The sequence below is a fragment of the Colletotrichum godetiae genome (genome assembly GCF_030913485.1).
Source record: "Colletotrichum godetiae strain CBS 193.32 chromosome Unknown BDP55scaffold_68, whole genome shotgun sequence".
In the NCBI taxonomy this organism is placed as follows: Eukaryota; Fungi; Ascomycota; class Sordariomycetes; order Glomerellales; family Glomerellaceae; genus Colletotrichum; species Colletotrichum godetiae.
Window position 1 is genome coordinate 111,762 of NW_026851316.1, and position 15,139 is coordinate 126,900.

Sequence of the window (15,139 nt, forward strand, 5' to 3'; positions counted from 1 at the left end):
ACACACGCATTAAACCCCTGCCTGGTGGGTGCTCTGTTTGCTGAACAATGCTGTGGACGGATCGAGGCTCAATTGTATATTTCGATTATAAATAATCGAGATCCTACAGGCAGGGATGGCCAAAATAAGGTTGGCGATGTAGTCGCGTAGGCGAAGTAGGCTCGGCCGTTAAGCGCGATGTTGTATCCGGAAGGTATTTGACGAAGTAATATTGGGATGTCTAGGTGGAGGAAGAGTTGAATGCAGACCCTCGAGCCAACCAAGTTAGGTTAGATTACTGGGTTGAAAGGTGCGAAGGTGAGAGGTATGATACGGAAGACAGATACGTTGGAAGAAGGCAAATCGCAACGAGCAATGAAAGGCGAGGTACCTGTAGCTAGGTAGTTTCCTCTTTCAGGGAAAAGGGCCCAGCAGAGATAGAAGGTACTGGACGGCCTAGGTAGGTAGGAGAGGAAGATCTGATCTTGAGAAGACCTGGAAGTACTAAGTACTTAGACAGTCTCGCCAGAGGGACACCGAAAAAGGCAAGAGTCTGGAAGAGCTCACCTGTAAGGGGATGACATTCAGAACAATTGTTTACTTTCAGCCATTCTACAACGATTGTCGATGAATCTAATTGGGTAAGCGCAACCCCACAATTGGTGCCATGCTGTTGCCGTTCCTGCAGCGGCTAGCGCAGGGTCTCTCGGAATCTCGAAAGTGACTTTGCACAATCCATGTACCTTACTTTAGCATGAGCATATTCGCCTAGGACTGCTTATTCGCGGGTCGGATCAGACGTCCAAGCATAAGGTCTTTTAGTAGAAGAAACATGTAGAAAGTAGTTCGTGGACTACTCATGGACCGTTCTTTGCTGATAACTAACTTACTAGGTATCTGAAGTACCTCAGCTATGAACTGGAGAAATGTCACTTCCTGCGCCTGATATGAAATGAGCAAAAGCCGAGGCAAGTCAATTATGCAGGACATTGTGAATCTTTTCACCTTCAAATTGGACTCAATGCTCATTTTTCGTAGAAGCCTTCTTTAATCATTGAGTTGGGTATCTTTGAAAGTTCAACAGCAGTACGGGGTACCTAGTTCGAATAGACATAATCCTAGGCTTCCACTTTATCATCCTCCTTTTCTTCTTTGTACTCGAGCACAATCCTCCTAACCTCGAAGACGACCTCGACAGCAATAAGGATGATGATGATCCACTCCAGCCTCGTGCTGTGCTGCTCGCTCGACATCTCCCGCAGGACACTCGCAATCTCTTGCGCGTAGTCCATCTTCTGGTTCAAAGTCCGGATTCGTACATTGACGTCCAGCGCCCGGCCAACCTGCTCATAGTAACCTTCCAGACCCAATTCGGATCGGCTGTCCCAGAAGATGTCTGGAAGAGAGTCAGTGAGTTCTGAATAGTGATTCAGCCTCGCGCGGAGGCTCAACAGCTCGCCTGTCTTCTGCAAGATGAACTTCCTGCCCAAGGGTAGACCGGAACCCTTTGACAGCACAGAAGGAATCTTTCTGGTGCTCTCAAAGTATGCCGTCAGCGCGGTTTCCAGCACCGCAAGCTTTGTACTTCGAGCCAATCCAGAAGAAAACGCAATCTTGGCGAGGGTTGTATCGAGCCTATCGCCGTCTCGTTCTTCGAGTTTTGTGCCCAGGACTACGATATCACCCTTCATACTGCTCGTCTCCTTGCTAGGATCAGACACGTACTCCAGGTCCTCCACCTCCCGAAGAGCCGGCTTCAGCGGCGTTTCTGCCGCATTCAGCAACTGCTTGGTGACAACATCTGGTGGCAGGGCCCAGGTGACAATGGTCCCTGAGGGGAAGACGAAGATATCACCGCCATTGACGCCTCGTGCGTGGACCACCTCGCTCGCCTCGAATCCGCTCTGGTACGGATCAATGCCAAACCCATGCGCCCGGAGAATGTCCAGAACGGTTCCCATATTGAAAGCTTCGGCAACACACACAGCGCTTATTAGTGTGGGTGCAGATGCATCCACCATCTCTGCAGGCACCTCTCCTGGTTCTCGTTGCGCCGGTCGCTGGGCGATGATCGCTACGCGTCGTAGGGAGTTCTTTGCGCCGGCGGAGCGCACCCCCTTACGCTTTGGTGCTGTAAGCTGAGACAAATCGTCATCTTCTCGCCTCGGTGGCCTCGCGGTCGGCTCGCCAGTGTTCTGGGAAAGGTAAACGTTCGAGGTGAAGAAAGTCCGCTTCCGCGGCATGCTCGCTGGTGTCGTGACATGGAAGTATCGCTGGCGGGGCATGGAGCGAGCGGTGTGCAGCCCGCGGCTGAGCGAGGACGCTATCTTGAAATGAGACGGTCGCATTTAAAAAATTCCGGGCACCATTGAGCAATTCCTAGACACAATAACAAAGCGAAGAAAATCAACACTGCTGCATAGCTTTTGCAGATGGGGCTTGTTGGTTTCTAGGGAACCTTGCTCCGAGGGTAGGTACACCAAGCAGGGATCGTTTTTCTTATCGATTGAGCTTCCTTATCGCACGTGATGCACTGCGGAAAGCTTCCCGCATTCGCGACGTTCGCCCCCGGACCTTTTTTTCATGGAACTTCATTAAGCTCCCCTAAGTTCAACGTTTAAGTAGTCTCGCAGCATCTCAATCGCGGGATCTCGAGGTTTTACTAGCGAAAATGGGGCAATGCGGCCGCCGCCCATTTCCAGATCACACGGTATTGTCCTGACCAGGGGCCGATGGGTGCTTGGCCGCGACTGGCAAGCTGTGAGTGCTCCCTCCATCCTTGAAAGCTCTCTCAGTATCGTAACTAACATGGTCCTTCTTTCAAGCAGCTATCCCAACGGCACAACTACCAGCCCAGCCATACTGCTGCCGCAATACAGCAAACACCTTCTTGGCAGCTAATCCAACCCTTCAGACGCCCCTCACAGTCATATGAAGCGCCAAAATCCCCATCCCGGCGCGATTCGATACGGATTGTGCGCCAGGAGCGATCGATATTCTCAGACTTACTCCTTGCCGATGCTGCCGACCTGTATCGCCTCCCCTCCGAACCACTCTCCGAATCCAAGCTATCCAATCTACGGTTCCTGGCACAGTTGAGGTCCCCTCAGCTCAGCGTCATCACTGCACAGGAAATCCTCCGTCAGATCCCAGAGCTCAGACCAGATATTGCGCGCCTGCTATGCAACAGCCGACAGTGGCAGACGACTCTACAGCAATTGTCATCGAGAGGTCATACACAGGTTAACTTGTCTAATTGGGCTTGGATAATTATCCCGCGCGATCCGGACAAGAGGGTCGAAAGATTTCTGAGCAGACCAGGTCACAAACCCCTCTTCGTCTTATTCTACCTGCTCACCAGCAGGCCGTACTTTCAAAGCTCCGAATCCTTGTTGGGACTGCTGAGATATTGTAATGAATGGTATGCGGAACGAAACATGTCGTCCGGCCATGCGCCAGAGGCCTTTGACTTGGGCTCTGTAATTACACCGGATTTATTCGGCAAATTACTCGACAAACTGTGTCAGCATGCGAGCAGACTGCAGCCCGACGCATTACCTGATATCGCAGAGCTCTCAGTGGCGTACATCAAAAATATTCCCTATGGACATCGTCACCCAGACAAGGCGTACAGGCTACAATGCCAGGCGCTCAATCGCGCTCTACAGGCTGTATCAATCGTATCGAAGAAGTCCCCATATCAGTACAGCTCTTACAACTGGACAGCTGTGACTAAGCTTCTGTCGCTATCATCCACCTCGGAGAAGACCTTGATCATTGAGGAAGAGAGCTATCGGGCGATTCGGCAAGTCTTGCTAGCATCACCAAAAACAGCTTCGGAACGAGACACGGCCAGCACTCTTGCCAGCCATTGGCCCCCTCATCGGATTATGCGAGATGGTATGGAAGAGAAAGCCGGTCCCGAAGCCTACCAAAGCCGAGTTGTCAAGGCCGGTGTGATGATGCAAGAGGGTGGATACAGCAAGAAGGATTTCGACTTAATTACGGATATCCTAGGTGGCATGGCTCCTGATGGCTCACCGACAGTGCAGACTAGGGCGAATTACCCACGCCACCTTCGTGTTGAGCAAGGTGCATGGGCAGCTCAGATTCGGACAACTCGAAATGCACAAGAAGCTTGGGCACTATTCAAACATCCCCCAGAATCAGGGATGAAACCAACATTTGAAGTGTACAGAGAATTGATAGCCAAGCTCTCTGCGAAGCCAGCAAAGGCCGGACATCACAATCTTCCAGGAGATGGAAGGGAGGTCTTCCCCTACAACGATGAGAACCTCAGCGACTTTGAGAGGGCGCGGACCAACCCACCTAGCATTCGCAGAATTGTGGAAGAGATGTATGCCGCGGGTATTCCCATTCGTGGACCCTTCTTGGCTGGACTGATCAAGCAATCACCCAGCGTCGATATTGCTTTGCATCATATCGATTGCAGTAGCTTGGATGAGGGACTCAAAGGCAGTCTTAGGCAGAGTCTGAAAGACTACCAGGGTCTCACGGGGAATGCGTTGATAAACCCGCCACACGAGATACTACACGCATTCATTGACCTGCTTTGTCGTCTCCAACCAAACCGAACATCGAATACGCCGCTACACATCTCTAACAAGAGCATGTATAGTATCCACTACGCCGTTCAACTTGCGCAAATGGGCTGGGCTTCAGCCGACGTCTCTGGCCGGGTGCCATGGGAGACAATACTGCTCAATTTGGGCAGATCAAACATCATGGTCAGCAACAGCATGCCCCGAGAGAACAATATCGAAGTGCTGCATCTGGCAATCAAAGCCTTAAAGATGGCTGAGGGACATTCCGGGCTCAGTCTCAAAATGATGACTGCGTTTGCCAGTGTATTACGCAAAGCGGTCCAACCACGACTTGCCGCTTTGCTGACTAAAGATGCGACCAAATCGCCAGTTCAGTCTGACGAACAAGAAATGAACGAAACGGAAACGCGAACGCCTCCCGTAGAAGGCGCGGCTACTTCACGGACTCTAGATGAAGATGAAGAGTTTCTATCGCTATATCAAGAGCAGAGCAACAAAGTAAAGATCCCCAAGGGCCGTGTCTTGCGTCTTTCTGGCTATTTCAGCAAGCTATCATATCGCCACCTCCTCCACCCCATCTTCCAACGCGAAGAGCTGGGCCACGGCCAGACACCCATCGAGACAGTCCAAAAAGCGTCGAGCCAACTCAAGGCCGCGTGGAGAGCACTCGCCACCCTTGGTCCGGCGTCCAACCCCGACGTGAACAAGCTCGTGACGGCAGCGACGATCAACACGTACATGCGCACGCTCGCGTTCCTTGGCGACCGCGAGGAGATGGTGTTGCTGATGTGGTGGGTCATTCGTGAGTGGGTTCCCAAGGCCGGCGAGGACCTTTCGCTGGCGCACGCGCGGTACCTCACGAGGGCATTTCGTGCGTTTCGCGCCTACGCGGAGCCGTTGCTCGATGAGGAGATGATGAGTGCTCTGCGAGAGGAGGTTATGGCACAGAGCGGTGGCAGAAACGGGGGGCCGATGCACTGGCCGTCTGACGAAGAGGTGGAAGAGTATATATACGAGGACGAATGGGGTAACCATCAGAATCTGCATGAGGTCATCAAGCGTGGCCTGGCCTTGAAGCAAGAGCTGCCTGGGCCGGAGGAAGAGGTGCGGGAGAACGAGACATCTTACGAGAAGTGTCGGATGGGGGTTGCACGTGTAAGATATGTATAATCATACCCACTACATGATGGGAACCCACAACAGGAAGGGCCAATATGCCAGGCGTCGTGTATCAAAAGGAATAGAATCCGGGAATACTTGGATAGATACCCAATCATACCAACATCAAAGTTAACTCATGCGTATAGAAGCGATCAATCTGATATTGGTCGCATGGTTATGAGAAAGCAATAGGTTCGTCTGTTAAGCAGTGCCAAGTCTATTTTCTCCTCCTAATCCGAACAGCTTGTCCATGTTTGGCTCATGTCCCGTCCTTGTATGTCCAACGAACCGAGCGACTATTTGATGCTCTTTCTGAGGCGCTTAGTCACGGGCATCTCGCCATCGGCCCCCTTGCGCTTCGCAGAAGTCGCGCTCACAACTTGCAGCGGTGTGCTCCGCGTGGAACCCATGACAGGAGCTGCGGGGGGCTGGCCGTAGCCTACTCCAAGTTGGCCGGGTTCGGTCTTATCCCTCTGATGAGTAAGGCTGCTTTCTCTCTTGATGGCATAGAGCTCTTACGGGGCTTCCTCTAGAAGAACGCAAGCAATTCTCGAATAATTCCTTAGGATGATCGAGAGTCTCTTTCCCAGAGCAGCGTCTACCTCGTAGCGCGGCTTGATCATTCGCACGACAATCTGCAGTGCCTCCTCATGAGGTTGAGTTTGGATAACGTACTTGATGGTTTCGATGAAGTCTGCGTGTTGGGTGTGAGTAGGCGCGAATATCAAGAGCTCGGCTTTAGCCTGCTCATATAGTGTGGTGAATTTGAGCGACGTTTCTCGGGCCATAACGACAGCGGTGAGAATCATGCCCTGCTTAGTGTATTCAAGCTCGTCGATCGTGCCTTCCGCGTTTGTCTCGAGGACCTCTGGTTTGTCGGTGAAGCAGGGAACGTTGAATGGCTTGTACTTTCCGTGTACATGTAATTGGATACCGCCTTCGTGGTGTATGCTCCTGCGAGCAAAAGACGTCCGTTCTACAGGTTTCATGTTAGCAAGAGGTACTTTCCCAGGGCTTTAATAGCTAGAGCAGCTTCAACTTACCTTCAAGGGCATCTTTCCCCATGCTTCATATTGAGTAAAGACAATGCATTTATGGCAGTGAAAGAGTTCCCCCGACTCCTCAATTGTGAGGTCGCTGTATTCGGTTGAGTTATAGAGACCGCTAAGGTCGACATTCACCATCTTAGATCGCTACGTACCTATATCGCTTTGAGCTTGAAAGTATGATTGAATTGGCAATGGTTCCAAGGCATGATAGTTGAGAGAAAGATCAAGTTGAAGTGATATGATTGAAAACAAAACAACTTTTATAAAGCTATCTACAGACTTTCCTCCTCTCAGTTGGTTGGTTTTGTCAAGTCAGAGATTGGGCTGAGGTGAGAAAGGGAAGAAGAAGAGGGGGAGGGGGAAGGAAATCAGCAGAGAGGAGGCTTTTTGTCGATGAAGAGAGTCCACTCCAGCTTGCTTCGCATGCAGAAGGAGGTCGTCTATGTCTCTTTCTTATAACTCAACCTTGGAAATAACCACGGTGCTCAAAATTTAATGACAAGACAGCTCGTGACGTGACCAGATTATTATTCTGTGATAGAATCTTTGGTGGAAGATCACATGGAGAACGCAAGACTAATGATAGGTCTAATAATAGAGTCCAGCTCCTTCTTCGCCAACGAATACCCCAAAGCCCCTGCCCTTATTCTTGAATCAACCTATCCTTCCTTCTCGCATCCCTATCACGAACTAAATCTTTCCTCCTGGTTCTGCATATTGTTCAGTGCCATGAGAAGAAGAGCGGCTTCGTTTCTTGCTGCCCTGGATAATCTTGAACTCAAAGCTGCCATCGCGGATCGCCTCTCCCTCTCTCCTCTCCCGATCCCGCTCTCTTTCTCGATCCCTTTCACGCTCAGCTTCGGCCCAACAGTCATCAGCTCGATATCCCTGAGCTCGAATGTCGGAGATCTCATCCTCAGCTTCGATGAGATCCTTTCGGGTTTCGGTCAGAGCGTCCAAGGTTGCTTCCATTGCGTCGAGGGCAAGCTGCGGGTGTTTTAGCATGACGGGTTTTAGTTGATCTTGCAGACGTCTATTTATCAGGCAGTTCTTTGCAATGGTCCTTGCAATCCTTGCAAGATTGTCGGGGAAGTCTGGGTGCTGGCCACACGTCTTATACAGCTCGTCGATCACGCCAGGGAAGTCAACATGGTTTGTGAGTTGCTTTGCTGAATAACACAACGCCTCCGCTGCTTCTCTGTACATTAAGACGAGCCCCAGTTCATGTGCCAGCTGCATAGCGTGGATTGACCAGTACATAGAGTGAGGCTGGTCAACTAGACCAGCCTCAGTCGTTCGCCGGACCGCTATCTCGTATTGCGCGTCGTACTGTCTGGAGTACAGATAGCGCAACACAGTACCGAGGACTTTGCCATCATAGTCGGGATGGGCGATGTCAACTCCATTCACTTGGTTCTTTAAGGTAGGTTGTTAGAAGAGGTCGTATGAGTCTAGGTAAACGGCTTACTAGTGGTCCAACTGAAGACACCATGTCTCTCAACCTCGGGCATTGGCCGAAGACAATGTTGCGATGAATAGAGTGTTTATTCTCGACTCAATCATTGGTATTGGTGGTGATGAGTCCGAGATCGCTGTATTCGCCCGACTTTAGCAGCGGAGAGAGGTCAAGACCGCCCATGGTTGTGAGAGAAGGGATGAACGAGACAGAGTCGGGGTGATTAGTTCGAGTGTCATTCGAGTCGTCCAGCGACTTCTTTCGTCGTATGTAATCGGTAAAGAAAAACTTGGCTGAAAGGAACTGAGAAGATGAAAAGTCCAGGGATCAAAGGTCGATAGCCAAGTTGCCGAAGCTGTCTTTGAACGTTGACCAGCAACACCAATTGAGAAGATCTGCAGAGAAACCAAAGATGAATTGAGAAGACAAGAATAGAAAGAATAAGACCAGCCTGTATATGGTTAAAGTGAGTTGAGATGGACCCGTGGCTTTCGGAGCAATTCTCAGATAAAGGGCCGGCGGAATGAAAATTTCGGGTTCTTTGGTGAAATTAGAAGAGGAAGGAACAGGTCTCGTCTGTCTTTGGTTTGATACTTCCTTTTTTGTGGCCTACCGGAATTCAAGAGACAGAACTTTTGGCCGCGTATATTCGAGTGAATAAGTACGGGGGACAAGCATCACTCGTTTGAAGTCTACTTTCAAATGGAGCCTCTGTCTACCACGTCTGGAGCCATACCAGTCGGTCGTATGGGCCAATCGTCACCCTCAGTCTGAGATCAAAAGCCTAATATTTGGGAAGAATGTATTGAATTTATCATTCTTCTACTTCTGATAATTAAAATCTTAAAGTCCCGGGATATAAAGGAGTGTTTCGAATGTGAAGAATTAGAGTGCCTTATCAAAAGAGCGTTGTGGAACTCAGCCATCATCTGACAGAGTGACAGACATGGATATGATCCGAAAGTAATGAAATAGTGCGAAACAAAAAGTAGCTAGCTTGACGCTCTGTCCGGAGAATCTTAGAAGTCTCGGAGGGGGTGGCCGATGAGCGCAGCCAAGTTCCCAATGTCGACACCAACGAAGCTCTTGAAGATGCCACCACCGAACGAGCCCAGCTGATTGCCCAGCTTGGACTTGACACTCGCAACGAATCGCCACTGAAAAAATCCCGTTATTAGCATCTGAGCTACATACTTCTTCGTGAGTGGACTGGCTCATTGCTTACCTGGAAGGCGTTCATACTCTTGTCATGATAGACAATCCAGCGTGATGTTTTCTCATCATTCTGGCCGTACTGGAAGGAAGTGTCAACGACTACAGTGAACTCAGTTTCGCCTGCAGCCTGCTTCTTCTTGAAGGCGTCGAGGTAGTTGGTCTGGATGAAGAGGACGCTCTCCTGGTCTCCTACAGCAGCAGTTAGTGTCGAGATTGATTCATGCGATGTACAATTGGCATCAACACACCCTGGCTCTTATTGATGAAGGGAACAGTGTAATACTCCTGCGAACGTTGCTTGAAGTTCTGCTGCCACTCAACAGTGACCTTGTTCTTGTCGATCTCACTGGCGGAGACGAAGATCTTGTTGCCTTTCTCAACGACGCCCATGTTGACTATGATGTGTGAAAATGGATTTCTGAGAGGAGGAAATTGTTGTAGAAGTTGAACAGGTACACAATGAAGCTGTTTGATGGCTGATACAGAAAATAAACCACGGAATGCAGGGCCGCCTCTTGGTTTTATAATTTTTCATCGTCATAAGAGCGGTTTGCTAGAGCTTGTAGCTTTCCACAGGCTCCTTCTGGCTGAGGCAACGATCTCACATGCGGTCCCAAATGCGTAACAGTGGGATAGGCCTTGAATCTCCTGACTCTCAATCATCGCACCGCGCTCACATCATCAGGCAGCCTCATTCTGTCTATGACGCAGAAAAGCTATCGGCAGTTGCAGACATCGTATCATTTACCGCTTCCAGACTGTCACAAGTCACATCCACGCTCGCGAGCTGTGTTCTTGGCTTCTGTCCGTATTGCAGGCCTCAATGTTTGCAGAACTCAGATCTCCCCTATCAGCTGATCGTTTCCAAACGAACGACTTTTCGTCACACATAAACTGGTCTCGAGTACTTCCAAACTACACTCTTAGGCAGGTTGATCCATGCATGGCTTGTTGTGAGCCCCATGGCCAGATTTGTAGATTCAGGACCGCATATCTTCCTTTTCCGGTCATTTGTCACCTTCGTAGTCTCAATGATCTCTCCAGTCTTCGTTAGGCTGTCTCGCTCATCACAGCGTCGGTCCAAAGGGGGCACACAAGATGCCTAGGTGGCAGAGATACATCAAGTAGATTGGCAGTTTGTGATAGTGGAATGATGGGAACGCTCAGCTTACCACAATTTTCACTAGCCAACGCAGTGATAGAGTTCAAATTAGATACAGAAGATTCGTCACGGGTGATTGTATTGCGTACCCAGAGTGGCTTGCAGTGGGACCCTGGTGACAAATTTGTCTGCTCTGTTTGCATTTCTCAACTATACTCAATAAGGATCCCTCTAAACTTTTGATTAGTAGGTTATAGCCAGTTGAAACATAGCAATTATTTGACGTGATACTATCATTTCTCGTATATCGTCACTGAATTGGGTTTCCACCACTTCCCTCAAACGTGAACCGAGTGGAGTACGAGCTGAGCAGCGACAAGGACTGCAGATAACTTTTACACTCCATGTAATCCTACTATTGAATTTCCTATAATATTTCCAGGAGTACGACCCAGAAATTGTTCTGAAGAGCAAAATCAGTATTGTGGAGTGCAGAGTTCCAGCTTGATGATTGACGTTGCGTCCTTTGTATGTGGCTGGCTGAGGCAGACCCCACAAGTTCACACAACCATGCAGGGCTACTTTAGTCGTCCACACGTCTCACTCTAGGTAGCCATGTTGTGATACGAAGCGATATATGCTGCTTTCGGTAGACCGGGGGTAGGAGCACGGCAGAGTGGAGTTGTTCACTTTCGTTGAGTGGTCTTTCAGAGGCTTGAGCATTTCAGAACTAGCAGTTGCCTCACTCTTGGGTCACCATCTTCCAAGGTGCTACAGCGACTTGCTTGTGGCAGCTATCATACTGAGACCGGAAAAGGTTCGAGCTTGGGTGCTCAGCACTCTGGCGTAGGATCTGCTATGGCAGGCCGTTTCCTGATTCAGATGATAAAGTCGAAGGCAAGTTTGGCTGAAAACAGGTTACGCCAAAATGGTGATGTGAAAGTGTGATGTGAAAGTGTGATGTAAAAGTGAGTCTATGGGTTTCCCATCTCGTCAAGTCTTCGAATACTCAAGGCTAACTGAAGGTCAGAATGTGCCGAAATCCAAATCGCAGCAAATGCATGTCTTGGGACTGAGGATGCTCGAATGGATTATTTAAGGGCCTCATCTCTCGCCACCACGTTCAATCAAATTCGCAATCAGTTTCAGTTTCAACCAATTGCGACTTCTTCTCATATTCTTCTAGTCTCAATAAAACGAGTTGAATCCCCTCAATCAAGGTTTCTTCTGATTACATCATGGGAGACGCACAGGAGGCCCAGGCAGCAGGCGTACTCAAGTCAATGAAGCTTGCTTCAGAGGTCAGTTGATATATGTCTGAAGGTTCTAGGCCATGAATTAAGTGCTGAAAATTTGAGCAGACGGTACGCTCTGCTATAGCAACCGCCATTCCCGTTGCTAGCAATCAAGTTCTGACGGTTTCCCTTCCCGGAACGGTAATCGACTGGAAGTAAGCAATTTCCTAATACCTATCTTATCTCATTCAATTGCGATGACAATCTTACCAATTAACTTAATCCAGGGAGTATTACTACAATGCAGAAAAGTTAATCAAGCCCCCTCTAGATATCCAAGTCAAGGAGGCACGGCTGGTAGATGGCATGATACCTCTGTCGAAGTTCACAGTAAGCTTTCTTTGGTTGATATTGTGAACACCATAACCTTGAGTAACCATAATTAGGCCGGAAAAACAGGCAAAAGCGTGGCCCGCAGCTACTTGGCCACGCTCGACTTGCTGATTCCCGTCGAAGCGTCTGTCTCCGGCGTCATAGGGAACGAGACTGGTGATGTTGCCGACGAGCGACTTAGAACCATCAGAGATCGTTATAAACTGTCCATGTCTTATCTCACTTCTCCGGACGATACTCCCACTGGCGCCGGCAAAACCAAGGTTGATACCTATGTACAGAAACAGTCTGCATGGGCCGAGCAAGTTGCGGCCTATGCCCATGCTCAGAGCGCTGCATTGAAGGATTTCAGCGTTCCAGGGGCTTCACCTTCACAGCAAAAGGAGGCGAGGGAGAAGTACATGCAGTGGTTACAAGAGCATGCGCGCAATGTCAGTACATGAAGCCACGCATCAGATGATGTGGGGTTGACTCACGTCGGAAGGCTAATATACTGACACAATGAATAGTTCAAGAACAACATACAAACCAAGTACATGGACTGGGTAGTTCACGGCTATAAGTTCTTGGTAAGTTTTTGAGTTTTCCGCGAAGACTCCCCCTCAAAACTCATCAAAGGCTAGGTTGATTTCCATTTTGGAGTTGTCGACATTTCGTCTGGCATGAAACGCATCGAAAACAGCAAGGAGGCGTACCGCAATCTCACAATCATTGCTTCGGACGGCTCGAGCGAATACAACGGGGTTGTGCTTACCCCAAGCACCTGGTAAGTCTTCAGAGTTGTCTACCTTACATGCTGATTCTGAACCGGTCTCAGGGCAAAAGAAGTGGCCCTCAAGGTGCTCAATTGGAAGGCCAACAATCACGGGCCTAGCATTGCTGAAGTTCGCGCTGAGCTTCGCCGCCTGCAAAACCTGCTTGCCTCCCACCAGACCCTCCAAGAGGTAAGAGGCCAGACACCTACATCTACTTGACCACCTTTAACGAACGATTCAGGCAATTGAAGGAAACAAATTCGTCCCTGTCTTCGAAGCCAACAAGGAAGCAGACCCGAAGGGCCTGAAGGCAGCATATCTCGATGTGTATGCTGCCATGGATGTCCAGAACGGCGGAGCCCAGGACAGCGAAAAGTCAGGTGACAACGTTCTTGACGCACTGGTAAAAGCGCAGAAGAAACATACAGAAGACAGCTTGAACCGAGATAACGCAACCGTACGGAGTAATAGTGATCTGAGCAAAGGTGCTGCCCTTGGATGGTTGAAAACCAGAATCGACCAGTTGAAGACAGAAATCGACGAGCTCAAGACTAGACTGAGCATGCCCATTGCAACACCCGAGCCGAACCAGCTTCCAGGAAAGCTTCTTGACTTACCTGTGGTAGGTGGGGATGGCATTCAGGTAACAGGAGACCAAATTGCCATTGATCCATGTGAGTGTTCCGATATCAACCTCCAAGAATTGGTTCGCGATACATGTTATTAACACATCTCAGACATCAATTCGAGCGACAAGAAGCCAAACAGCTTTAATTTGGCGGACGAAAACACATGGAGAAATGCGCCAGAACACCAGCCTGACCCATGGACCAAGGCACGTGCTATGTCGAAAAAGCATGAGTTCTGCATCACAAAGTAAAGCTGACCGTTTCCATAGGTGTCTTGCAAGGTATCGAGTAAATCTAGTCTTTCAGAGACTAAGACTTCCCAGTCAGCTTCGGCAGTTGCAGCGAAGGCTGGCTGGGGGCTGTGGAGCGTTTCAGGCGGTGGAAGTCACAGCTCAAGCAGCGCGTAAGTCTGCTCCTAACTCCGTCATGCCAGAGAAATACACCTACTTATACGATATGCAGAGACGCAATGCAGTCAATGTCGAATCTCGACGTTGAAGTCAGTATGAGTTGCATGGTCGTGGAGATTGAGCGTCCTTGGCTTCATGCAGAGCTCTTTGCAGATGCAGAGCTGGACTCTGGAAAGTAAGCAGCCCGAGTCGATTGCTCGTCTCAAAATGCTGACCAGATGGCAGATTTGACATCTCGCCTGGAGAAGATGAGTTGAAGAAGCATTTTGAAGAGGGGACGAATCCGAAGGGAGAGTATCAGCAATTCTCTTCGTACCCGACCGCCTTCGTCTTGGCAGCAGATATCGAACTGAACGTGCGTCTTGAGAAAATCTTCACCTTGCGCGATTAGACCACTAACACCGTCTTATAGTTCTCTGGTGATACGACCAAGCTCGAAAGTGCTGTCCCGGCGTCTTCCACGACAGTCAACGCATCCGTTGGATGGGGTCCGTTCGCTGTGTCTGGATCTCACAGCTCATCGAAGTCGCAGTCACGCACCAAGATGGAATCTACAGCCAACGGATGCAAGTAAGACAGCCCCTATCACTTGGCATGGCCTCTGCCATTATCTCAGCTGCTAATCGTTGGTTCTAGGATCTCGGTCGAAGCGCCGCAGATAGTAGGATGGGTTCAGACTTTGCTTCCACGACTCCCGAAGCCCGTCAAAGGGGTTAGCACTATGACGGGATTGTTTACTTGATCACAATTGCAGGAATACGAGGCCGTACACAGAGCCGAGCTGAGTAGCGATGCTTTAGTTTTGATTGTAGCAAGGCTGGGACTGTTCGGCGTTTACAAGGGACATAGACGTTCCCTGACTTCATTGTAACCACAGATTGACAACACTAATAGGATACTGAAATTAACATAAATTCTCACAAAAGCGACGCCCTTAGTTACAGGCAGCAATTACCGCTATACAAATCCTACGACGTGACTGTTTGGCAATGGAAATATTTCTATGTAGTGTGTCTTGAATTGTGAGCTTCATTCTCCTAAAGCCAAGGGGCCCGAACGTTGCCGAAGGGAAGCCAAGTCCTACGATTGATTCACCTCCAACTCAACTCCGCAGTCTTGCCGGCCGGCTAGAAAGGACTTCAGACGAACTATCAGCCATGCTGACATCCTCCAGCAATACCCCTCACTCC

At 49.5% G+C, this 15,139-nt stretch overlaps 6 protein-coding genes across 6 annotated transcripts; 2 read left to right on the top strand and 4 right to left on the bottom strand.

Moving 5' to 3' along the window:
• Positions 1-629: 629 nt before the first annotated feature.
• On the bottom strand, positions 630-2,429 carry BDP55DRAFT_681461 (uncharacterized protein). The gene has a single exon (XM_060576191.1). The coding sequence runs from the start codon at positions 2,325-2,327 to the stop codon at positions 1,098-1,100; it is 1,230 nt and encodes a 409-aa protein (XP_060423603.1). The 5' UTR covers positions 2,328-2,429; the 3' UTR covers positions 630-1,097.
• A 154-nt stretch (positions 2,430-2,583) lies between these two features.
• Positions 2,584-5,834, top strand: BDP55DRAFT_773062 (uncharacterized protein). The gene is made up of 2 exons (XM_060581162.1): positions 2,584-2,739; positions 2,805-5,834. The coding sequence occupies exons 1-2, from the start codon at positions 2,659-2,661 to the stop codon at positions 5,712-5,714; spliced, it is 2,991 nt and encodes a 996-aa protein (XP_060423604.1). The 5' UTR covers positions 2,584-2,658; the 3' UTR covers positions 5,715-5,834.
• Positions 5,835-6,001: 167 nt separating this feature from the next.
• BDP55DRAFT_757482 (uncharacterized protein) lies at positions 6,002-6,770 on the bottom strand (the record flags this gene model as incomplete). The annotated part of the gene is made up of 3 exons (XM_060580784.1): positions 6,002-6,200; positions 6,225-6,681; positions 6,749-6,770. The coding sequence occupies 3 exons, from the start codon at positions 6,768-6,770 to the stop codon at positions 6,002-6,004; spliced, it is 678 nt and encodes a 225-aa protein (XP_060423605.1).
• Positions 6,771-7,444: 674 nt separating this feature from the next.
• On the bottom strand, positions 7,445-8,014 carry BDP55DRAFT_637495 (uncharacterized protein; the record flags this gene model as incomplete). Its single annotated transcript, XM_060572990.1, has 1 exon — positions 7,445-8,014. The coding sequence occupies one exon, from the start codon at positions 8,012-8,014 to the stop codon at positions 7,445-7,447; it is 570 nt and encodes a 189-aa protein (XP_060423606.1).
• A 980-nt stretch (positions 8,015-8,994) lies between these two features.
• BDP55DRAFT_373145 (uncharacterized protein) lies at positions 8,995-9,905 on the bottom strand. The gene is made up of 3 exons (XM_060567115.1): positions 9,674-9,905; positions 9,436-9,611; positions 8,995-9,367 (listed from the first exon to the last, which is right to left on the bottom strand). Exons 1-3 carry the CDS (start codon positions 9,813-9,815, stop codon positions 9,230-9,232), a joined length of 456 nt encoding a protein of 151 aa, XP_060423607.1. The 5' UTR covers positions 9,816-9,905; the 3' UTR covers positions 8,995-9,229.
• A 1,764-nt stretch (positions 9,906-11,669) lies between these two features.
• Positions 11,670-14,874, top strand: BDP55DRAFT_681465 (uncharacterized protein). Its single transcript, XM_060576192.1, has 14 exons — positions 11,670-11,828; positions 11,889-11,977; positions 12,050-12,152; positions 12,209-12,586; positions 12,665-12,724; positions 12,779-12,921; positions 12,973-13,099; positions 13,152-13,584; positions 13,648-13,745; positions 13,809-13,942; positions 14,002-14,124; positions 14,175-14,304; positions 14,362-14,519; positions 14,586-14,874. Exons 1-14 carry the CDS (start codon positions 11,766-11,768, stop codon positions 14,689-14,691), a joined length of 2,145 nt encoding a protein of 714 aa, XP_060423608.1. The 5' UTR covers positions 11,670-11,765; the 3' UTR covers positions 14,692-14,874.
• The last annotated feature ends 265 nt before the right edge of the window (positions 14,875-15,139 follow it).